The sequence below is a fragment of the Ailuropoda melanoleuca genome, chromosome 1 (assembly GCF_002007445.2).
Source record: "Ailuropoda melanoleuca isolate Jingjing chromosome 1, ASM200744v2, whole genome shotgun sequence".
NCBI classification, from domain to species: domain Eukaryota; kingdom Metazoa; phylum Chordata; class Mammalia; order Carnivora; family Ursidae; genus Ailuropoda; species Ailuropoda melanoleuca.
The window spans coordinates 65,600,224-65,625,011 of record NC_048218.1 but is presented as its reverse complement, the minus strand read 5'-3'; the positions used below and the strand labels follow the sequence as shown (position 1 = coordinate 65,625,011).

General features: G+C 45.7%; 1 protein-coding gene across 3 annotated transcripts in view; it reads left to right on the top strand.

Moving 5' to 3' along the window:
• Positions 1 to 24,788, top strand: part of MYLK (myosin light chain kinase) — a 263,098-nt gene that overhangs the window by 87,128 nt on the left and 151,182 nt on the right. For all 3 annotated transcript variants that reach the window (XM_034659556.1, XM_034659553.1, XM_019803103.2), the window contains one exon: positions 2,499 to 2,666. In XM_034659556.1, coding sequence (XP_034515447.1) covers positions 2,502 to 2,666 — 165 coding nt within the window. In that variant the 5' untranslated portion in view covers positions 2,499 to 2,501. The remainder of the gene's footprint in view (positions 1 to 2,498; positions 2,667 to 24,788) is intronic.

Sequence of the window (24,788 nt, the reverse complement as noted above, 5' to 3'; positions counted from 1 at the left end):
AATAAAATTAAAAATAAAAATAAAAATAAAAAAAAATAAAATGGTTGCCCAAATACACACAAACTACAATGACAGAAATGTGGCAAGATGTTAATTGTTGGAGTTAGGCGATGGGTATTTAAAGTACTCATTTTATCATTCTTTCTACTTTTCTGTATGTTTGAAATTTTCCATATTAAAATTTAAGTTGAGTTTAAGATTTCTATATCTTTCAGTTCCTTTCATCATTTTCCTTGTGAACATAAACTCGTATACCTGCCTCATATTCCACTGTGTTCCCCCAGTTCTCAGTGTTAGACACTTAACTGGGGCTTTCTTTCTGTTTCTACTTCAGGATTATTTTTCTATTTCTTCTGCTATAAATAATGTGATTAGCATCCTTAGATATAAATTTTGTGCTGCATCTCTGATGCTTTCCCAATAATACATTGCTAAATGTAGGGTTTCTGGGAGGAGAGATGGACTTTTCTTTTCCAGAGTCTCTTTGCCAAATTGCTTTCTGGAGAGATGGCGCCAATTTTTATGTCCCTCCCCCGAGGTGAATGTGCCACCTTACCACAGTCTTACCCGCACCAGGCAGTGTCCCTTCATTTAGTGGCCATGTGTCTGTCTTCAGTGAGCAGCTCAAGTCATAGCCTCTGCCCACCTATCTGGGAGGCTGTTTCCTTCGTTGCAAAGTAGTCCAGTCCCTTGTTTTTGCTGCACACACTTTATCCCATCCATCTTTCAGTGTTGTTCATGGTATGTTTTGACCTGCAGAAAACCTTAATTTCCTGTGCATATGCTAGCGGCTCCCTCGCTGGCTACCCCAACCTCAGAGCCCCTTGCCACCAGCCAACTCCAACTGCTTACGGAGGGCAAGCGGGCCACGGGTTAGGAATGGGAGCTCTGGCGCCAGATGTCTGGGTTCAAGTGCCGGTCTGGCCCCTACTAAATGCCATGACCTTGGGCACATTTCTTTATCTTGCTGTGTCTCAGTTTCTAATCCATAAAATGGGGATGATGAGATTAACTGTCTTCTAGTGTTTATATGAGGAGCAAATGAGCTGTTATTTGAAAGTGCTTAGAATAGTTCCTGGTGGATGGTAAGTGCTACAGAAGTTTTGCATATATTGTTATCTACTGCCGTGAACCTGTGAGTCTTATCATTTGGAAAAGATTTTGTTTGCACAGCTAATACCTTATCAGCAAAAGAGAAAGCTGGTTTTGTCAGGCAGGGGATGTGCCCTGTTATAAACGAACCTAGGTCTTTGTTACTTTAACGTGAGCATAGCCCTACTTTATTTTTATGAGATGTTATAAATTTAAACAAACTAATTACATGCCCCTGACACCACTGTTCCATGCAAGTAGGACGTGGTACCCAATCTCGAGCTGGTGCAGCCTGGTGAGGCTCCCACCTGGACTTGGCACTTGGAGCAGGGGGACTTAGGATGTGCTCCAGGTGGTGGCTGTGGGTATCCACGGGCTGCCTGGGTTCTGACCACCCGGCTTCTCTCAGCTGCTGCCTGTTTTCCCAGCCTTGTCCTCCAGTCTTTCCTGGGGATTTGAGGAGCTCCTCTTTCCCCATCTTTCCCACAAGTCCCTACCCTGTTTATGAGACCCAGAGTCTATTCTGCTGTTCGCCACCAAGAGCTCAGAGTCGCACCTGTTTCTAATTCCACTTCTGGAATCAATCCTAAGGAAGTCCCTGTGTCCCAGCTAACCTGCCAGCCCCCATCGACATCCTGTCTAGTCCCAGCTGGGGCCTGTGCCAGGAACAAGGGGCTTGAGGTATTCTTGCCAGTGATGACATCATTTTGCTTTGTCTCTTTGGGCTAGTGACTTACCCTCTCTAGGCCTCAGTTGCAAATGGAGGAATTAGCCTGAATAATCTTAGAATGCTCCCTTCTCTGACATTCTGTGACCTGCAAGGCTTTCCACCATCTAGTCCCCAGAAGTGGGATGTCCTCCCTAGACGCGCTTCCCTTCCTCCATTCATCTCACCCTCACCTCTCCTTACCTCAGCCAGGATCCTTGCTGTGTTAACCCCAAACTTTTTCCTTTCTGAGAAGATGGATTCTGTTTTTCTTTAGCCCGTGAGCTCTCATAGTTAAACAAAAGCAGCTTTTACTTCCTACCGTGAGTGCCTGACTTGCTTATTGATACTGAAGAGCCAATGACTATTAAATACTGGTCTTAGATGTCAGCTGTAAAAATGCTGAGATCAGCTGGTCCCTCTGTTCTTGCCCCAGCTACCCCTTTCCTAAAAGTTTTCCATAGGGTTTGGGGGAGGCAGGTCTCTGGCCCTGGTGCTGGTGTCTGGGGTGGGATGGGCCTCACCCTGGCAGCCTTGCCTGTGGAGGACACAGAACCTCTCATTCCCAGAGAGGAGCTCCGGGCCGACCCCAGAACCCACGACCCGGGGGCCCCACCCGCACACTGGGAATGCTGGCCATGCACAGGGACGAGGGGCTGCACTTTGTCTCATCTGACCTGGTCTTCCTTCCTGTTCGCAGACCATGGGGGATGTGAAGCTGGCCGCCTCAACACAGGTTTCTAAAACCCCCGTCAGTGTGGATCACTCGAGAGTCGGTTCCGTGCCCCTGACCGAGGCCCCTGCTTTCATTGTGCCCCCTCGGAACCTCTGCATCAGAGAAGGAGCCACCGCCAAGTTTGAAGGGAGGGTAAGAAGTGTGGCTGGAGGGTTGGCTGGAGAGGAGATGGGGCAGGGTCGTCACTGCTCCCACAGCCCTTTCCCCAGCAGGCTGGCTCTCGTGGAAGCCTGGTTTTCTTCGGACCCACACATAAAGTGAATATCTGTCAGTTTACCTGACTTGTTTGGTTTATGGTTGACTTTGGTCTGTGCTGGAGAACTCAGGGGTGGGAATGGGCGTGGAGACGTTTTGCTGTTAATGTAGGCCATGTTCTGGGTGCGTGCTGTCTAATTATAGAAGAGGACACGGGCTGGTGGCAGGAACTGTACAGCTTGGGTTGAAATACGTGCCCTCAAATCTGGACAGTTGAGAACAGACCATCATTTTTCTTTCACCTTCTCCCTCAGAGGAGCATTTTGTTCACCAGCTCTCTCGTGTGTCCACTTGGTGCATCCAGAGCAGTGGGAAGGGAGATGGGACCCCTTATCAGTTCGCTTACCTTTTGCTAATGAATACTGGTCTCTTGCTCTTACTGAGCCTCCATTTCTTCTTGCAAATTGGGCATGATAATCCCTTGTCCACTTTGTGCTAGAAAGGAGAAGAAGACGGGGACACTGAAGAAAAGCTATAAGAATAGTGAGGTTATGCCAAGCGGAGAGACTTGTAGCGAGCTGCTGGCTCAGGCCACTGGGAAGTCACATCACCAGCTTGACATGGAGATGCATGTGGAATTCAGGGACATTGGCATGTATTATTGGGTTAAACATGGGGAATCCACTCCAGGAAACACTTTAAAGGCTAGAAGCCTTTGATCTGAGCGAAAGAGAGCTGAGCTGATGAGAAATTCACAGGTGGCATTATGAATCTACAGTTTAAGAGCAGGCCCCTGCACACTTGTAGAAGGAAGGGGTCAAGCGCATCCCTCATCCCGGATGACGCTGGGCCTTGCCTTTGTTTAAGCACCCAGTTTGGCCTGGTGCAGGATGGCCCTCGCCGTCTGGAGAGCACATGGGCTGCACTGCGATGCGTGCTCCTTGCGGTCCTGTGGTTAAGGCTGTTTGCCGGTGGATCTGACGTAAGAATCCTTGCCACACCTTCCCCTGGAAGAAGATCGTGGGGAGTGTTGGAGACACTGCTGAGGGGTCTGTTTCTTCTTTCTGGGCCCTGCCAGAATGAGGGCTCCTTTCTGTTGCCCTGTGGTCCCCACATCCCCGCAGCTGGCAGGAGAGAAGCCTCAGAGAATCCCTGGGGATTTAGAAATGGGTTAGGCCATGAAAAGGAGCGACCTACTGATACATGCTGCAGAGAGATGCACACCGAGAAGACTCTGCTAAGGAAGAGAGGCCAGGCACAAAAAGCCACAGACCAAATGCCTCCGTGGCAACGAGATGTCCAGAGTAGGCAAAGCTGTCATAGATTCGTAGTTGCCGGGGCCAGGGAGGAGGAGTGGGGACTGACTGCTAATGGGTAGAGGGTTCCTAATGGGGATGATGGAGATGTTCTGGAATGAGATAGCGATGGTGGCTGGACCACTCTGTGAAGGTGTTATAAAACACCAGCTTTATACTTAAAAGATAAAATGTAAAAAAAATGGCTTAGTGAAACTGACCTCATCTCCAGAACCTTCCCTCCTGCCTCGGAGAGATGAACTCCTCCTCAATTTCTGGCAGACATGGGGAGAAAGAGGACTTAGTTTCCTCTGTAGCATGGTGCTGTTTCTACTTCCTTTGCTGCCTTTGGAGGTCACGAAGGGACCATGCCCTTGAGTATTTGCTTTGGGAACTTGTAGAATGAGTGCTGGCCTAGGCATCAGCACACTGAGTTCCTTGCAGCTTGGCCATCCTCCGTTGGCTTCACGCCTTCTGTGGACCTGGGTTTCCTTATCTGAGAAGAAACAGCTTGCGGTTCCTGTATTTCTGGCCTCCAGGAATGTGAAAAGAAAATGAATTGAGGAAGAGAATGGTAAAACCACTTCCTAAAGTTAAAAAGTATAGTAATATGGTAGTTTTTCAATGAGGTAAAAGTCACATAACATAAATTAAACCATCATAAAGTAAACAATTCAGTGGATTGAAAGCATTCACAACGTGGACTGCAGGAATCTTAAAGTACAGCATTCTCCGAGAATTTTATTTTGCTTATATTGGTGAAAGTTGACTTTCTATATTGCATGTAGATTATATGTCAAAATGGACGCATTCCTTAAAAGTCCACCCGCATAGCTACCTTACCCCTTCCAACCTGCCTGGGATTAATGCAGAACAAGACCTTGGCCGCATGCTGGGGGAAGACAGTTCCAGAGAGATCTTAGATGGAGTGTCTGGCTCCATCTGAGAGCTTGCAAGTGGAAACGCAGAGGGAGAGGTGGTCCGTCCTGAAAGTGCTCTTAAACTAACATGCTGCAGGTGTGCGTGATCACCATACCAAAGGGCACGGAGGGTTGTTTTGCAGTAGGGAAGAGCCACCTCTGAAGTTTCCAGAATGAGGATGCTGGTTGCAGGAACAGGGAGTATTCCTGCCCTGCTGCCCTCAGAGAAGAGAGAAGTAAGGTGGTGTTAACCTGGAGGGATGCGGCCTTTGTGCAGTTGTTGCTACTTATAAAAGACGGAGCTCCAAACAGGGTTACCCACTGCGTGTAGCCAGTGGTTGTCTGCATCCGGTACTTGTTACCCTTCACTGCTGTGGCCACTTGACCCTGCCTGCAGCAGACCCCTCCCTCCAGGGGCTGGGCTATATCCTTTCCAGATGCTCATTCTGCACCAAACCAGTCCTGGTGTCTGTCACAGCGACCTCGGGATCTCAGCTCTTCATTAACTGGGCTCTTGCAGAATCTTATGAATGAGTGACACCTTAAAATTAAGCCTTCAAGCTGCTGCTTAGGCCCAGGCTGGCAGCCATTGCGGCAGGCATGAATCCTTCTCTGTGGCAGCCCCCAGGAACTCCATCTGCTCCCCTCTTTAAAGTTGCCACCACCAGCTCAAGTCTTAAAGCCTGGTGTGGAGGGTACGAGGATGTCCCAGCTTCTTCTGACCAGGGCACCAGGACCCTCCCGTCACTGCAGAGAAACACAGTGGATACCAGGATGTGAGAAAGTTATAAAGGTTTGCTTCCTGCTGCCTTATGAAGCTGGTAATTAGAAGTTGGTTCAAATTTGTACTTTTTGTTTTTATTTCTAAAAAAGATAAAATTATTGCTGCCCTGCCCTCATTTCCTTATTATACCTGTATTTACAGGCTAAGGATTTAATGAGCCCTTTCCTCCAATACGATCCCTCTTTCTATCCAAAAGACTTGGGTGTCATTAAGGTGGGACCACATAACCCTTGTGGCTCATGTCTTGTTCTGAGAAGCTCCGAACAGTCAAATGTTCAGCTCTGTACGTCTCAGTACCTCACATCCATTAGGGCTTTTCCACTTTATGGTAGACCCTTTGGACAGCCAACAACATAACCCATTACCAGTTCCCTTTGCCCTTGACCTTTTCTACTCTAGAAGCCATTGTAGAGGCTTCCCTTCCAGCTAGAGGTGGCTCAATGACACATTCTGGCTGAAGCTGGCTATGGAACTTCGGGAAGCTCTTGCTTTTCTGATTTAAAAAAAAAAAATCACTGGTGCTGTCATGTTCCACCCCTCCTCTGCTTCCTGGCTTGAATACAGGTACGATGTCTGGTGCTCAGCAGCCACATTAAAACCATGAAGCAACAAACCAGAACATTGAGGATTGGTTGGAGTGGGCATGGGTTGAGGGTATAGCAGTAGAGGGAGCATAATGACCAGCAACTGAAAGACAAAAAATCCTAGGCCTTAAACACTTTTTTAGATAGGATCTTTGGCCGTGATTATCCATACAGGAAATTTTACAAAAAGATATTCCTAACTGATAAACACCCAGTGAGATGCTTGTGGAGATATTGTCTCTTTAATTGATGGGAATAAATAGGAAAGAAGACATAGCACAGAGAAGGATGAGAAAAAGTCTTTCAGATCAGACAGAGAAAGATAAATACTGTATGATCTCTCTTATATGTGGAATCTAAAAAAAAGAAAAGAAAAAAGAAAAAGAAAAAAACCAAACTCACAGAGAATCAGATTGGTGATTGCCAGAGTTGGGGGTGGAGGGTGGGCAAAATGGATAAAGGCAGAAAGGTACAAACTTCCAGTTATAAAATAAATAAGTCACGGAGATGTCATGTACAGCATGGGGACTATAGTTAACAATATATATTTAAAAGTTGCTAAGAGATTAGATCTTAAAAGTTCTTTTCACAAGAAAAAAATTTTTAACTATGTGTTGTGATGGATGTTAGATTTAATGTGGTGATCATCTCACAGTATATACATATATCAAATAATTTTTTAAAGAATTTATTTATTTGAGAGAGAGCATGAGCGGGGAGAGGGAGAAGCAGACCCCCTGCGGAGCAGGGGAGCCTGATGGCTGCGGGACTCAATCTGAGGATCTGAGGACCCTGAGATCATGACCTGAGCTGAGGGCAGTTGCTTAACCGACTGGACCACCCAGGCATCTTGAATCATTTTGTTATATACCTGAACCTAACATCATGTCATAATTTTATATTGCAATAAAAAAAAGAAAAAGAGAAAAAAACCTCTTTCAGACCCTTACCAAATCGACCAATAGTGGTGAGAGTACCTTACTCTGAGTTGAAGGTGGCCCTGCAATTAAAGCATTCTAGAAGAATTCATTCTTCCCTGGCTCTGGCCATCTGGCCTGAACTGACAGGGTCCAGGATCTATGAGAGGAAGTCAACCATATGGAGTCAGGAGGTGAGTTAATATCATTTAACTGTTAATGACATTTTCTATAATGTTATTATAGAAAACCACTGTTCCATCAGGGTCTGTTGATTAATCCAAAGTTGCCTACCTTTTATAATTTTTCTTGGCTCTGTCAACTGGAGAGTATAATTTCAAGAACTCATAAAACTCTGGATCTTTATCTCATCAGTGCTACCTCCAATCCAGGCAACCTGAGCCCACATTCTAGAAACCTCTGCTCCTTCATCTGGCTGTACCCTTACCTCACAGCAGGGGATCTGTCTGCCTAAGGGTTGTGTGCACTGGAGCCACCCATCCCCCATGTTCTGAGCACCTGGGATCCCAGAGTTGTCTACCAAATGGCTCTGAACCCATCCAGTGCCTATGTGGGCCTCTTCCCAGGGGAAGGCCTGCTAGGCCTGAGTGGGGTGGTCAGGGGGCAGCTGTTTGCTTGAGGGAACAAGACAGCAGATATAACTCAGATGTGGGGCTCTGTTTTCTGCCCACATGCATAGGAGGACCCCCACAGTGCAGGATGCCGCGAGGGTGAGAAGAGAGTAGTACGCCGGACTGTGCCACCACGGGTGAGCATTGCTGGGCCCAGGTGCTGGGGCCTCCTTGCGTAGATAACCGGGGCCACACCAGTGCCAGGGGCTGACGGAAACTCTTCCTCTGTTCTGTGGCCCATAAGGGTGGCTAAAGCCCGATAGGCCGCCTCCCCTGACACAGAGTCAAGTGTGAAAGGAGCAAGATGGTGGGGAGAGATATTGAAACGACTGGAGATTTCTTCCTCTCTGCTCTGGAATTCATTCTTGTCGGAGAAAGCAAACATGGTGATAGGCCCTGGCTGTGCTGTAAGTCAGATGAGCTGATACTTCAGTGTCTCTTGAGAAGCCCAGCCCGAATGAGGCTTCCCTCCAGACCGAGGAGCTGGGTGCTTAGTGATGTGGGCTTCACAACGAAGGGCCAGCCCCACCTCCTCAAGGCATGTTTCTGTTGAAGTCGTGGAGCGTGGAGGAAGGGAACGGAGAAGACCCATGAGAGCATGAGGAGTTCCTCCATTTCCACTTTAGCCAGCGGTAGTAGCCATCCCACACTGACTTCTTCCTAGTTCACTTCTGACTTGGAAGTACTCACCCACTTGGAGAAATTCGAGGGAAGTAGCTCCTTCCTTCTGTGCTTTCTGTCCTCAGGAGTCTTGATGTAGTTCTGGAGAAAAATGCGTGTATGTAAAACAGTAGGATATGACAGTGTATAATTAGAGGCTTGAAATAGTTCAACAAATTGCTTGTACTATAGGAATTTAGAGGAGATTAAGACAGGATTTGCCGTGGCTTGGAAACCTGTTTCCTGCTTCCTGACTTCTGTCCTTGCACCTTGTCCTTCCTGCAGTGTGGGTCTGACTGGGCCACCCCTGCTTAATGTCCCCGAGCCTTGCATAGAGTTCTTCAGCACTGCCTACAAGGGCTTTGCGATCAGCTCCTAGCCCTCCAGCCCTGTCCCGCTCTCCTGCTTCCCTCCTCCTAAACGTAGCCAACCCTAGTCTCGCTCACCCAGCCCACAGTCCACAAAACAGGGACTTTGTTCTGGTTTCACTTTTGAGGAGAAAGGGTAAAAAAGAAAAGTATTTTATCTTTCCTATCGATCTGGGGTTAGGAATGGGGCAGAGTGTGAGAGGAAGTAGCGTTTGTTGGTACCCGATGGGGTCAGGCATATGATCTTAGTGATTTCATCCTCGTGGTAAGGTAGCCGTCTCCCCATTTTTTTATAGAGGAAGAACTGGGGGCTCAGAGTGATTTCAGAACTTGTTAAGGTTATGTCCATAAGTGATGGGGGCAGTACTTTGGGTCCAAATCTTGTATTTGTCACACTATATGATGCCATCCCTGTCACATGTTTCATCTGATTTCTGGAACTCAGTGACTATTTCTTATTCATCATTGTGCCCCAGGAGTAGCATGATGCTGGCCACCTGATGGGTGCTCAGTACATGTTGGGTGTCCCCAAGAACCAAGTTGGTAGGATCTAAGATGCCAGACCTCTTGCTAGTCAAGTTCATAAGGACTTGGTCTTATGCTTCTGATAGGGTCTGATCTCCCCTTATCCCATCCAGTCTCTGTCCGGCCCTTCCAGAGCCCTCACTGCTTACCTACACCCCTGCATCCCTGCTCCCTTGCCTTCCTCAGGCTGGGCCTTTATCAAGAATGCCCTTTCTCCTGTTCTCCATCTCATCCAACATAGGGGTCCAAATTCAATTCTGCCTCCTTCAGGCTACTCATCCTTAAGGATGCTTTCTTTTTGAAGCATTTTATTAGAGTACAGAAGAGCCATGGTCATAGGATGTGGAATATTCCAAATAATCACATAAGATCACTTATGAGTAATAACCATAGGAAAGAGTTGTCTTCTTTGGCCTTTTAAAAATGTATTATTTGTTAATTATCTAAAATAATTTTGTTATGGAGAAAAAATGATTTAAATGTCAAACTATTTGTAAAAAAAAAAAAATTTAAACAACGTAAACAAGTTCTTGCCTTGACCCATACTTCTGCTCTCCAGAGGTAACCATTGTCAACAATTGGGGTATCCTTCCAGAAGTGTTCTATGCACATGGAAGCATTATATCTGCATTTGCTTATGTATGTATGTGTACACACAGATGGGCCCATGTACATATTCTGATCTGCAACTTGGTCTTTTTGCTTCATATGTTTTGGCATTTATTTTTCATGTTGGCACAAAGATCTACCTTGTAGATTTAAACATGAACTTTCTTTTTCTCTTTTTCTTTTTTTTTTAAAGATTTTATTTATTTATTTGACAGAGAGACAGCGAGAGAGGGAACACAAGCAGGGGTAGTGGGAGAGGAAGAAGCAGGCTCCCAGCGGAGGAGCCCGATGTGGGACTCGATCCCTGAACACTGGGATCACGCCCTGAGCCGAAGGCAGACGCTTAACGACTGCGCTACCCAGCACCCCTAAACATGAACTTTTTTTTTTTTTTAAAGATTTTATTTATTTGACACAGAGAGACAGCCAGCGAGAGAGGGAACACAAGCAGGGGGAGTGGGAGAGGAAGAAGCAGGCTCCCAGCGGAGGAGCCTGATGTGGGGCTCGATCCCAGAACGCCGGGAACACGCCCTGAGCCGAAGGCAGACGCCCAAGGACTGCGCCACCCAGGCGCCCCTAAACATGAACTTTTTAACCCTCTGTTGCTCCCTTCTCTGGATTCCTGTAATACTTACATGTATGACTCATTTTTACTTTGATCAATTTACAGTTTTATCAGTTATTGTTGATTGTCTTTTGCTTCCTCAGTGAGAATGAGTTGCCCCAGGTATAGAGCTGTATTATCCAGTAGGATGGCCGGTAGCCACGTGTGGCTATTTAAACTTAGGTTAAGATTAATTAAAATTAAATAAAATTTAAGATTCAGTTCCTCAGCCACACTAGTCCCATTTGAAGTGCTCACTATCCACATGGAGCTTAATAGCTACCAGGTTGGGCCACACAGATTATTGAACATTGCAGAAAGTGCTTTTGGACAGGGCTGATCAAGACCACTCAGTTCCCATAAACCAGAGACCCACAGCCAGAAGATATATTAAAATTAGCTATTCCATTTACAATAGAAATAAGACATTAAATTCTTTTTTTAATATAAAAATAATTTTAATTAAAATGAAGTTTTATAAATTTACTTAATCCCATCTTACAAATAAACACTATGTAATCTTTCAGAGATATTTTTTGCATCATCTACAAAGACATATATTCAATATTCAATGTCCCTTTTTCTTTTTTTCTAGCTGACTGATTTTCTTTTGCTTTCTTTTGCTTTTTTAAATTTAAATTCAATTAATTAACATACAGTGTATTGTTAGTTTCAGAGGTAGAGGTCAGTGATTCATCAGTTTTATATAACACCCAGTGCTCATTACATCACGTGCCCTCCTTAATGTCCATCACCCAGTTACCCCATCCCTCTACCCCTTCCCCTCCAGCAATCCTCAGTTTGTTTCTCATGATTAAGAGTACATGAAGAGACCATAAGAGTCTCTTATGGTTTGTCTCTCTCTCTGGTTTCATCTTGTTTTATTTTTTCTTCTCTTCCCCTATGATCCTCTGTTTTGTTTCTTAAATTCCACATATGACTGAGATCATATGATAATTGTCTTTCTCTGGCTGATTTATTTCTCTTAGTGTAATACCTTCTAGGTCCATCCACATCATTGCAAATGGCAATATTTCATTTTTTGATGGCTGATTAGTATTCCACTGTGTATACACACACACACACACACACACAAACACACATCTTCTTTATCTGTTCATCAAGACATTAAATTCTTGAGCATTTAATTAGGGCATAAGATTCATTCAAAGAAAAATGTCATCTCTTGATGAAAGAATCTTTGTCTTCCATTTTCATTGAAGAATGGTAATCTTGGGACCTAGGCCAACTTGAATGGGCTCCCAAAGTTTCCCTAGCTGTCCATTCCAGGTGGCTCAGAAATTCTCATGGCAAGGAGGCCTGGTGGTGGTGAGCTGCTGGGTGTTACAGAGTTCTGTAGTGCTCACCGGAGAAGCAGCCGAATGGGAAATGACAGGACAGTGTTGCAGAAGCCACTACAATTGTTAGCAGGTGGCCACCGCTGGCTCAGAATGTCACACTGAACAGACTTGCTGACTTCTCCTCCCTCCAGATATGCCACCGATATGCACATATAGGGTTACCAAGAGAATTGATTCGGTGCTGTACTGAGAACAGGGAAGGGGATGTGAACGGGTGAATGGTTTTCCCAGGATTGCGTGGATGGCTGTGCCATCGCATCTGAGGAGTGAGGCTTCGGCAGAAGTGAGAGCCTCATTGTGAGGTGAAAGCATGTGGAGGCGAGGAGTGGGCTGTAGGACAGAGGTTAGGGTGGTTAAAGGATGTTTACTTACTATCCATATGGGGAAAACTAAAGCTCCTGGTATGGATATTGGTATTTCAGAAGAATGCCTTTTTACTTTGCCAGCAGCTGAAATGGTTGGCTGTGCTGCCAGATTGCTCCATGCCCAGACCCTCCAAGTGAAGCCTGCCAGCAAATGAGCTCGCAGTCGGGTGCCTCATTCGGGGAGACAGGACTACAGCCAAGGGATGGAAAACCCACACCAGCTACCCACATTGGGAAACGAGTTCTTCAGTTATAGATTGTGAATTCATGGCCACCAGACATTTGAAGAAAATATCTGTACAATATAATATTGCTATCAAGAAAATTGTCCTGTTTTAAAAATCAACCCATAGACAAAGCTCAAAAGTGTTAATTATAGGCACAGAACAGAAAGCAAACTCTACAAGCTCTGGAAAGCCCTAAGTAAAGGAATGGTGAATGGTAAGGTAGAGGCAGGAAAGGAGAGGAAGAGAAGACTCTTAAGGACACTAATATCCTCGTCTTACTTACAGAGTGCGAGGCGAGGAGCTACCATCTGAAACAGATGCATCAAATAACAAGTTTGAGTACAGGACTTAAACCATAATGACAGAGGTCAAAAATGGTCAGCCGATCGACCATGTTCGGCACACAGATCTTTTGTGTTTGACCAGCGGTATTCTCAAAAAATTTGAGCTAAGTTTCACAAGTGGAAGGCCTACACACACACACACACACACACACACACACACACACACCGTTTCTGAATGGTTTGCGCACAAAGTAAGACTTGGCGGTGCTTCCACGTGGCAGCACATGGGCAGTGGCAGCCACTGCCTGCGTCTAAGGGTGTCCTGCCAGCTTGCTACGGTCCTCCCCTTTCCTAGTCCTTTCCAACACAGATGAGTCTGTTGCCAGTTGTGACTTTGCTTTTTCCCTAGCTATGTTCATATTAATAGTGGGAGACCAAAAGGTGGGCAGGGAAGTCCTCGTAACACTTCTTGTCCCCACCCATTTCCTGTACCTGTGTGTCCTCCCAGACTCCATAGGCATTTGAATTAGTGATCTGGCCATCAATGTCCAATGGAAGAGTCAACAATCAACCTCGGACTGGCGAGGGGGAGGGGGTATAAGTCAGCGAAATTCCTCCTCCTTCATAGTGGGAATCTGCTAAATGCTGTCTAAATCAAGAAATAGACACACTGTTCTATCTAGAATTACAGATAGGAATGATAAGAATAGAAAGATGACTTCAGCAGTTATATCTGGAGAGTGATACTGTTGCAGGGAGGGGAAAGAGCAAGGGGAAAAACTTTCTGCCCTCAACTTTCACCTTTTACACAATAGGTGGAAATTACTTCTGCAGTTTGTAAAAAGCACAATGAAACTGGCTTGGTATATCTTTTATTTTATTTTATTTATTTATTTGTCAGAGAGGGAGAGAAAGAGAGCAAGCGTGAGCAAAAGCAGGGGGGAGGGGCAGAGGAAGAGGGAGAAGCAGACGTCCTGCTGAGCAAGGAGCCCCATGCGGTACTCTTTCCCAGGACTCTGGGATCACGACCTGAGCTGAAGGTAGACACTTATCCAGCTGAGCCACCCAGGTGTCCCTGGCTTGATATATCTATCTGACTTGTGTCTAGATTACATTTGATAGGTGGTCAAAGATGAATACGTAGCTTACACCAAAAGGAAACATAGGCAAAGTCTGGGTTTGGAAAAGTATATAGCACTGCATCAAAATACATTGCACAGTAGTGCAAGCAATTAAACAAATGGAAGTTAAAGCGCGTACCTGAAAACCAGCAACGTAAAAGACACCAAGAGCTCACTGTTGGCCTATGAGGAAACAAGTGAAGGTTTCCTTTGCTGGGAGCACTGTTTGGCTCAGCCTTTCTGAGGCTCAGACTGGCAGAATGTTATAGGGACAACCAAACCATTGATATGTTTTGCCAAGAATTCTGCTTTTGACACCATATTTTAACCTGTAATGGAGAAGGAAAAATTAGTTGGTACAAAGGTGTTCAGAACACTATTTAAACAGAAGCATGAGAGACTATGGACTATGAGAAACAAACTGAGGGCCTCAGAGGGGAGGGGGGTGGGGGAATGGGATAGACTGGTGATGGGTAGTAAGGAGGACACGTATTGCATGGTGCACTGGGTGTTATACCCAACTAATGAATCATTGAACTTTACATCGGAAACCGGGGATGTACTGTATGGTGACTAACATAATATAATAAAAAAAATTAAAAAAAAAAGAACACTATTTAAACAAAAAAAGAACTAGTTTGTGCTCAGAAGGAGATGATTAAATTAACATGTCAATATGGCAGATATTGTATAATCATTTACGTGTCATTTGGGGAGCTGCATCCGTCAGTGGGAATGTGTGTGGATGATGCAAAGTGAGAAGAAGTAGAGCAAAGACGCCCTGCACAGTCCGATCCCACCGCATAAGAGCATCTGCACGGTCACTACCTAGAACTGGAAGAGTATTGGAACCGCGTAAATAGACATTTTTTTGTTCTCAGTTCTTTGTATTTTTTATTTTAAAAATTCATTTACTTATTTTTAAAGATTTATTTATTTGAGAGCAAGAGTGCGTGTGAGCGTGAACAAGCATGAGGAGGAAGGGCAGAGGGAGAAGGACTGAGACTCTCAAGCAGACTCTGTGCAGAACACAGAGCCCGACAGGGGGCTTAATCTTACCACCCTGAGATCACAACCTGAGCTGAAACCAAGAGTTGGATGCTCAGTGGACTGTGCCATCCAGTCACCCCTAAGCGTCTGTATTTTAACTTTAGTGACAGTTCACCTGTCAGGAGCAAAAGAAAAGCCTGGTGCTATTTGGATGTCTCTGTCTCCTTACTAAGGAGGCTTTTAGGCACCTATGATTTTAACATGTTTCCGATTATCTTGACTGTCTACCTTGAAATGGAAACAAAGATCTGTGGCAAAATGAGCAATGAGAGATGGAGAGACCAAATTAGTCTCTTCTTACTCTGTATGTGCATGGGGGCTCAAGGGGGGAGGTATGAAGTGCCAGGTTTGCCATTCATCAGGGCGGGGTCATGGGAGACATCAGTATGGCCCGGCAAAGACACAGTTTCTGCAGGACCTGAGATGTTCACATTCTTTATAATATGCAACTTCTTTCTAACTTTAATCATCAAGATATTGCTTTCTTAAAAATTGGCTAACATGAGTTGAATTTTGTCTGTGCCCCAGACACTGGGACTACACAGGAAAATAAAATGTGATCCCTGCCACCAGCAATCTTTTAACTAATGGATTATCAGTTTTGGTTACAGAAAATTAGACTTTTTCTCCTCTCTGAAGCCTCTTCCAACTCACTGTGTTCTTTTCCATTGCCACGTTCTAGAAGGGTTATATTCTGCACTCTACAATTTAGAATTTAATTAGATGATTAACATAACATGTTTGGAAAGAACCCTGGACTTGGGTTCTCATTTCTCTGATGTTGCCTTAAAACTTTCAACAAACCACTCAACCTCCCTGAGTCTCAGATTCCTTTGTATCAGATCACAAGTTAGATGTCCAGTAAGGCCTTTTGCAATCTGAAATTCTATGATTTATATACTGTTGTGTGTGTTCCCTACTTTGTATGTCAGTTTTTTAAAAACACACCTAAGTCCCAGCTCCTGGTAGGTGCCTGGGAGAGAAAGATTATTTGTTCAGCCTATGGATTTTCTCAATTTTAATCTCTTACATCATTAATGTTCTGCTTTTTTTTAACGGTAGACTTCCAGTGTTTGAATTTTATTCATTTAACTAATGTTTATGGAACACTTTACTATGAGCCAGGCACTGTATTAGTTTAGAACAGGAAGTGTTCAAAGAGGCTGGACTCCCAATTGTGAGGACTGTAGTATTTCGGATCTACAAATCATGTTGGGGGTTGGACCAAATAATCTTGACAGTTGTTTCCATCTTTGACATTTTGTTATTTTATTCAGTTCCAACATCTTGGTGTTAGAGTTTTCTTGTATTTTGTTCCGATCATGTCTTATTTTTTTAAAGATTTATTTATTTTTTTGAGAGAGCGAGAGAACAGGAGTGGGAGGGGTAGGGGGAGAAAGAGTGTCCTAAACAGACTCTTTGCTGAGCACAGAACCCAATGTGGAGCTCAGTCTCATGTCTCTGAGATCGTGACCTGAGCCGAAACCGAGAGTCAGACTGTTAACCTGCTGAGCCATCCAGGCACCCCATGATCATGTCTTATTTTTTAAATTGAGATAGAATGACATATAACATTGTATTAGTTGCAGGTACACAACATAATGATTCAATATTTGTATATATATTGCAAAGTGCAATCTCACTGCAGTAAGATTAGTTAATATCCATCACCATACATAGTTACAAGATTATATTTATTGTGATGAGAACTTTTAAGATCTACTCTCTTCTCATCTATGGAACATAAGAACTAGGAAGATCGGTAGGGGAAGAAAGGGATAAAGAAAGGGGGGGTAATCAGAAGGAAGGAATGAAACATAAGAGACTATGGACTATGAGAAACAAACTGAGGACTTCAGAGGGGAGGGGGGTGGGGGAATGGGATAGACTGGTGATGGGTGGTAAGGAGGGCACGTATTGCATGGTACACTGGGTGTTATACGCAACTAATGGAGCATCGAACTTTACATCGGAATCCGGGGATGTACTGTATGGTGACTAACATAATATAATAAAAAATCATTAAAAAAAAAAAAGATCTACTCTCTTAACAAGTTTTGAATATACAATATGGTGGTATTATTATTATTATTATTATAAATAGGCTCCACACCCAGCATGAAGCCCAATGTGGGGCTTGAGCTCATGACCCTGAGATCAAGACCTTAGCTTTGATCAAGACTTGGATGCTTAACCAACTGAGCCACCCAGGGGCCCCTACAATATGGTATTATTAACTGTGGTCACCTTGCTGTACATTACATCCCATGACTTATTTAGTTAATAATTGGAAGTTTGCATGTTTTGAATGCCTTCACCCATTTCACTCACCTCCCACCCCTTGCCTCTGGCAGCCACCAGTGTGTTCTCTGTACGTATGAGCTCGTTTTTAGATTCTGCGTATAAGTGAGATCATATGGTATTTGTCTTTCTCTGTCTGACTTACTTCAGTTGGCATAATGCCCTCATGGTCCATCCGTGTTTTCACAAATGACTGGATTTCCTTCTTTTTTATAGCTGAATAATATTTTCTTATATATGTATACCACATTTTCCTTATCCATGCATCCATCAGTGAAACTTACTTTTCATAATATGCTGTACATTTGTATAGCATTTTATAGTGTATAAAGCCCTTCTGGGTTTGCTAGAGGGTAGACAGTGCTAGTTACTTCAGCTCCAGTTTCTAAGCAGCTGGGAAAAGGTAGGCAGAATTAAATGGAATGAAATGTATGAATGGAAGCCCAGTGAATCCTGGAGCATACTGTACTCAGGGAGACCTAAATTGAAGAATTGGCCAAGTTTCTAATCACCTCCCCTGAGTTAAATCAGCCCATGCACTGGTGGGTTGTAAAACTGAAGAACGGCTTCTGTCCACAGAGCGGGGGTAACCTGCAGGTGCTCCCCACTCAGCCCCTTCCAGGCTTCATCTACTGTGAAGTTCTTTTCTGAGCACTTATCAGCCCAGAAGCTTTCCATGGTTTTGAGTCTGGACTCCTTCCTGGCGTTCATTGTTCTCCACGGTGCGGGGCCAGTCCAGTGCCCTTTTTGAATTCCCTAGGACCTGGGCCCCACCATCCCTGAGCAGGTCCTGGGTGTTGCCTCTCTGACTTGTCATCTTTCTGCTAAAGTCTGGGCCCCAAATCTATAAGACTGCTATCCAGACTCTACTCCACTTAATTTTTTAAAGATTTTATTTTTATTTTTTTGAGAGAGAATGAGAGAGAGAGAAAGAGTACAGTGTGAGAGGGAGAGGGACACTACCCACTGAGCAGAGAGTTCAACTCAGGGCCTGATCCCAGGACCCTGAGATCATGACTTGAACCGAAGGCAGATGCTTAATGGACTGAGCCACCCAGGTGCCCTGACTCTACTCCACTTCTTCCAGGGAGCCCATCCTGCTTCTCCTTGCCACTTATGGTCTCCTCCCTTCTGAGTCACCTGAGGCTTTCTTGCACTGTATATCTTTGGCTTTATGTGATGGTTATATATGTGCTTGTCACTAGAATGAGAGAGCCCCGCGAGGGTGATTTCTTACTCATTTTTGCATTCTCCACAGCATCTAGGATGGTGCCCTGCCCATGGTAGGTTTTCAGGAAGGCCTGGATAGATTGTAGCTAATAAAGATGGGTTTAAAGACACTGGGCTACCGCAGTCAGCCGGGTGATGCTCTGATGCCATCCTTTGCAAACATCTTCGGTTGGCAATTTGCTGGTTGTCGTAGGGAGCTGGCTTCTCTTAGGACCAGTGTGACAGTAGGAGAGCTGGCCTGGCAGTCACCTCAGCTTCTAACTCTCTCTGGCCCCTGGGCTTTCATTTTCTTTTTTTTTTTTAAAGATTTTATTTATTTATTTGACAGAGAGAGAAAGCCAGCGAGAGAGGGAGCACAAGCAGGGGGAGTGGGAGAGGAAGAAGCAGGCTCCCAGCGGAGGAGCCCAATGTGGGGCTCCATCCCATAACATCCCATAACGCCGGGATCACGCCCTGAGCCGAAGGCAGATGCGCCACCCAGGCGCCCCTGGGCTTTCATTTTCTAATCTATTATTGAGGAGATTAGACCAGATGACTCTCATGCCTCTTCCTGCTGTAAAAATAACATTTAAATGAGGTTTTAGGGTAGCGACCTAGTGGTTTCCTGAGTGCGCCCAGCACTCCATGAAGCTGTGACACTCAGGAAGGCCGACTCCAGTGGCTGGTTAATTCAGTTGAGTAAACATGAGTTACAGGTAGGACATCTGGTACATCTGGGATGAAAACATGACAGAGAAGACCAAGAGACCACCCTTACATTCAGGGGATTCACATTCTGTAGTAGCCGAGGCTGTGAATGCACCCCGCACACCCACCCCACGCACCCTTGAACGCTGGCGTGCTGTCTGGGAATGTAGGAAGTCAGTTCTCCTGTTGCGTGTCACACCTGAGGGCTCCTTCACATGGGGTCTCTGTCTCCCAGTCCTGCCCAAGAGCACTGTGAATGGAAAAAGTGGCAGGGCCACAGTGACAGTGCATGGACACCTGTGCCCCAACAGCTGTCTGAGTGGTGGTGAGGAGGAAACCGGTACCTTGTGTTCTCTCATCTGCTGGCGAGTTCCTGAGCAACTCCTGAGAGACAGAATATTCCGCAGGGTTTAGGGCAGGCCAGAGGGATGGGAGCGGGGCGGGGGCAGGCGGGGTGCCTATCGAGTGCTGGTGCTTGAGATGGCAGGCACGGGTTGGGAGGCACGGTTGTCTGTGAAGTGTGAAGGACTTGGCTCACCCAGCCCCAAACTCTGGGTTGCCTGACAGGGGAGTAAAAAATGAGCCTGGAAGGGTTGGAGCCAGGAAGGCAAGGAAAAGCAAATCAAATCTGGATCCTGATTTAAAAGGCATTAGGCTGAAAGGAGCCAAGCACCTGAACATACTTTCCACAGCCTGTCATGTGGGGTTTGCATCATCTGTGAGCAGCGAGGGGAAGTTGAGGCTGTGGGGACTGGTTCCCTGGGCTGCGGCCCGCACAGCCAGGCTGCTCGGGTACAGATGCCACCACACCTAACGCCAGAGGACAGGGTGACCTGCCAAGGTTATGTCCAGGAAGGAGAGTGGAGACACTGGTTTCTGGGAGTAGTGAACATAATGACCGCGTGCGGTCCTCCCCACACATGTGTAACGAGCTCTGGCATTTGACTGATGACTCACCTGGGGCAATGCTCTTTCATAGTAAAATCAAATGAGCCACCGCCCCACTTCCCCCCCTTCAGTTTCCACAGCCCAGCTGGGGTGTGACTATTTCAAGTTCTCATTAGTGGAGACGCTGTGTAGAGTTGTTTCTTACAAGGGGTCCTTCTGAACCCAGTGGGGTAAGACCAAGAAATCTGCATCTGAATACATCCACATCCTCTGCAGGTTATCCTTTAAGCCACCAAAGGAGACTCTTGGAAGCAAAGGTCAGAGCTGCAGGCTTCGCTGCACGCTGGGGAGCACGTGGGAATGGCCAGAGCAGTGCAAGATGAGGTAGAATCTTACTTCTGGGAAGATGTCTCTGACGATCAAAAAGGGTTCTCTTCATGGATGGGCTGCTCAAGCACATGGTTGACTCATGTAGACCAGCGGTTCTCGGAGATCTACTCTGTATTTGCTTATGTAGGTATATATACCTTTAGGCCATAAGCAGATACGGAGCATCTAAGCGTAGGCTTCATGCATAAAAAGATTTTGCCCCTCCTCCCCAACTCCAATTTCACCACCCCCCGCCCGGGGCTGATACTACCCTCACACAAGACTAACTTTTATAATGGTTAAAATACTCTACTGGGATAGGGTGAGGGCTCAGAAAAGAGCAAAGGGGAAATATAGGGTAAGAATTACACACAGAAATGACTGCTGCACAGTTTGTATAGTTGCTAAAGATGGGCTACCAATTTGACTATAACCTTGCAAAAAACCATGATCAGGTGCAAGGACCATTTTGTCCTTAAAAAGTTCACCACTTGCTCAGGAGACTCCATCACAGGACATAAGCAGTAGGAACTCTCCAGATGGTGAGGACCTATGGATATGTACACATTTATCTGTGTCTAAATAGGGGGAGTGATCGAGATTTCAAAGGTGGTGCAAGATGCTATTTGGACAGAAGAGTAGAGGGCGCTGGCTCTGTCATGGTCCTCTGCCCTGTGATCCTTTCCTCCCGAGAGCTCAAACTGGCTTTTCCCAAACTGTCTCATGCCTTTACCTGTTTTTCTTCACCTCATCTCCTTTGTGGCCCTGAGATCTCTCTGTCCTACATTCGCTCATGCTCCCTGGACCTCTCAGAGCCCCCAGCCAGGGGAGAGGCATGACTGTCTCAAGTTTCAGGGGGTGGAAGCAGGGATAAGTAGACAGGACTCCAGCTGTGGCCAAAGGTGCATCGGTGTGTCTGGGAGGCCTAGTTCACCTTGACTTCTTCTTTAGGGAGCAGTGACCGGCCCTGTGCTCGTAAACATGAGCTTGCCAGGGCTCCAATGGTTGTAAGACGTCAGGGCTGGGCACCAAGAACCTCTGTGCAGTAGGGCTGTGGGAGGAGTAGAAAGGACACAGGCTTTGCAGCCAGGAGAGCTGGCTTTGAATTTCTTCTACTAAGTTCTCTAAGCTCCATAGATGAGCTGAAAGAGTAAGTCCTACCTCACAGCATGACGAGGAGGGAGGGTTGGCCCCAAAGCAGAAGTGTGCCAGCACATAGTTAGTTGCCTAGTAAAATGATAGGAATTATATCAGGATCACTGGTCTGCCATAACGCCACTCCAGAAGTCTTGCTCTAAGAGTGTTTCCAAGTAAAAATGCCATATGCAGTTTAAGAAAACTTAGAAAAGCAAAAGTAGAGAAAAGGTTAAGACTACACCTGGTTCTGCCTTACTCTACAGTCACTAGTATGATTTTGTTTGATAGTTCTTATTTTTCTTTGCTAAGCTGGGGATTTCTTCTGTTGTCAATGTAGGAATAACTGTAGGATTTATAGGGGCAGGGGTCAGACTTGAATTCAGGCCCATCCTTTACTAGCTGTGACCTTGGGGAGTTTGCCTAGTTACTTTCAAAGTCACTGTCCTATCTATAAAATAGGGATACTACCACCCATATTGTGGCATCGTTTAAATAAAGTATATTTGCTTCATACGTCATATAAATAAGTGCTTAGTGACTCGTAGTCATAATTAAAATCATTCATACTGTTTTGTATCCTGATTTTTTCAACCAACATATCATTTTTCAAATCACTGTTAAGAATTTTAATGGTTAATATCCCATTAAATTTTATATACTACCACTTACTGAGTCATTGCTCCACTGGTGGTTATTTAGATGATTTTTAATATTTCTTTTTATAAATTAAATTCTGATGAACATCTTTATATATGAAGCCTTCAGTTCCGTATTTAATATTGTTTTCTTGGGTTTGCTTACTTTATAGTAGGGGGTTTAGTGGAATAAAGGCTTTGGGCATTCTTAAGTTCAAGTACTTTCCGAAAGGCTAGTCTTTGGCTTACACTGCCGTCAGTGAGGGATGAGACAGAGCGCCCATTTTCATGGCCCATCTGCTCCTTGATATGTGGCACACAGACCCAGTTTGTATGCATGGCATGCCCTCCCACCAGCATCTTCCCACCTCCGCTCATGGTCTGGTACTCCCTGTATCTGCCCAACTGCTCTCTAAGTGAGACTCCTTCATTGGCCCAGGGTGCGTCTGTCCTCTGGTTTAAACTCCTGGTGCTGGCCTCCTGGTCCTGGGGTCAGACACTGAGAGGGATGGGAGAGCTGCTGTAGTTTTAAGCTTTTAAGCTCAGAGATTCCTCCAACCACACAGGGTCAAGTCTTGAATTACAATTTGTCCTTCTTTTTCTCTTTTCTTCTCCACACATCAAATCTTGACCTACATATTCATTAATTTTAATCTTTCCATTTGAATCATCTCCTTATTCAGTGTATATTTGTTGCTATGTCTTCATTGGGTCCCAGACAAAGAGCCCTTAGGGGTGGACACTGCCCCCTGCACAACAGACAGGTGGCTCCCAAGGTTGGGGCCGGGTCTACTGTGCTGACTCTGACATAGCTGTGCAGCAGGTATGGACTGGGGCCCGTGAGACATGAACACTGAAGACTGGATTCTTCACTTTGCTGTAGCCGAAGGTGATGCTGTGTGCACACATGTAACTTTCAAGTAATTTTCATTAGCTGTGTAAGACTTGCTATGCTGACTCTGTCTTCCCTATTCCCCTGTAAAAGTAGGCACTCCCTGAGTGGAGACTAGTCTTTTGTTGTCTCTGGTATCTCCTGCAAGTGCCTGGCACAATACCTGGGAAGGTAGCTCCGTAAGCCTTTGTCAAGGGAGTGAATGAGCACACACCAGTTAGGGAACAAAACTCTCTGCTCTTTGGTCAGAATACAAAGTACTATAAATATGTGACAAAAGCTAGAGGCGAGAAGCATTCCCCAGACCTCACGGAGAAGGTAGGATCCATCTTAGGGTGTTCTAGGAGTCATAAATTTATTCAATCCCGAAATAAGATGTGGTACTTGATGCGCTCAAGAATATTCCCTGGAGGGAGAGGCACAGGTGAAAAATCTTGTCAAAAGACTAGGTGGTATTGGAGTAACTTTTTGATATCTGGAACTTTCTTGCCTGTGATCCTATTACTCCCTGAAATGCTATAGTGGAAAAAGCATCAAGTTGGGGATCTTGTACTAATAACGTATTACCCTGCTTTGACTTTCATTTTTCTTACCTGTAAACTTAGCATAGTAATGCTGACCTTCCAGGCCTGTAGTGGGGATCGAGTGTAGTGATGTGCACAAGTAAGCCCAAGTGTCCGTCCCCTTCATCTCATGTAGCAGGAGCAAGAGTGGTAACTGCCTTGGAAGGCCTCTGCTGTGGTCTCCAGTGACCCTGCAGAAGTGTTGTAACCCCAGCTTGACCTGCTCATAGGTTGCTTAGGAGAGGAGCTGAGAAGTTTCTTGTGCAGTTCATGAGTTAAGAGAATATCACTTCATTGTGGGCTTGATGGAAAACATTATGTGAGGTTGGTTCAGATCTTTCCAGAGGTCTGCCAGCAACCTCAGAAGTGGAGCCTTATTGAAAACAGCTGGGAGAAGGTTGGCGCCCAGCCTCCCCTTGCTTTTCCATGCCCCAGACCTGTCTCGCTCTGTGCACAGAGCTCAGCCCCAGGACTCTGCCAAGGCCCCTGGCAGCCTCAGCTGGGGGCGGGCGGTGGCTCTGCCCAGCTGCAGACTCCAGCTCAAAGGTTGAAACCAGTTAAACCATAGGGGATTTGGCCAGGACTGCCAGTGAGTATTGCTTTCAGGGCTTGGAGTTAACCACTGACTCGAGCCCTTGCAGCGTGAGTTAACTATTGCAAGGTTCCCTGGGCAGAGGGATGGGCTGCTGGCTGGGCGAGTGGCAGATGCCCTTTGAAGTCCTCTCAGCCATCCCGCGGGGCTCCAGCGAGGGAATGAGGACACCGTGGAAGCACCCATGGGGAAGCCTCACCCTCTCTGCTGGGAAGGGCCTTCCATGGGGCATGCTGCCTGCTCTTCTGCAGCTGCGGCCCATTTGGCTCATTCCAGTCGGTCACCAGCCTTGCCGATTTCAGCCGGATTTTCGTCAAGTATGGCGTGCCTTTCTCTCAGTCTTCCTTTCTGAGGGGACTTCTAGGCACGGCAAGTCTCTCTTTGTACTTACTGTCATGAAAATGTGCTCCAGCAAATCTGCATAATTTGAACCTCCCTAAGTTAAGTGTTTCAACTGTT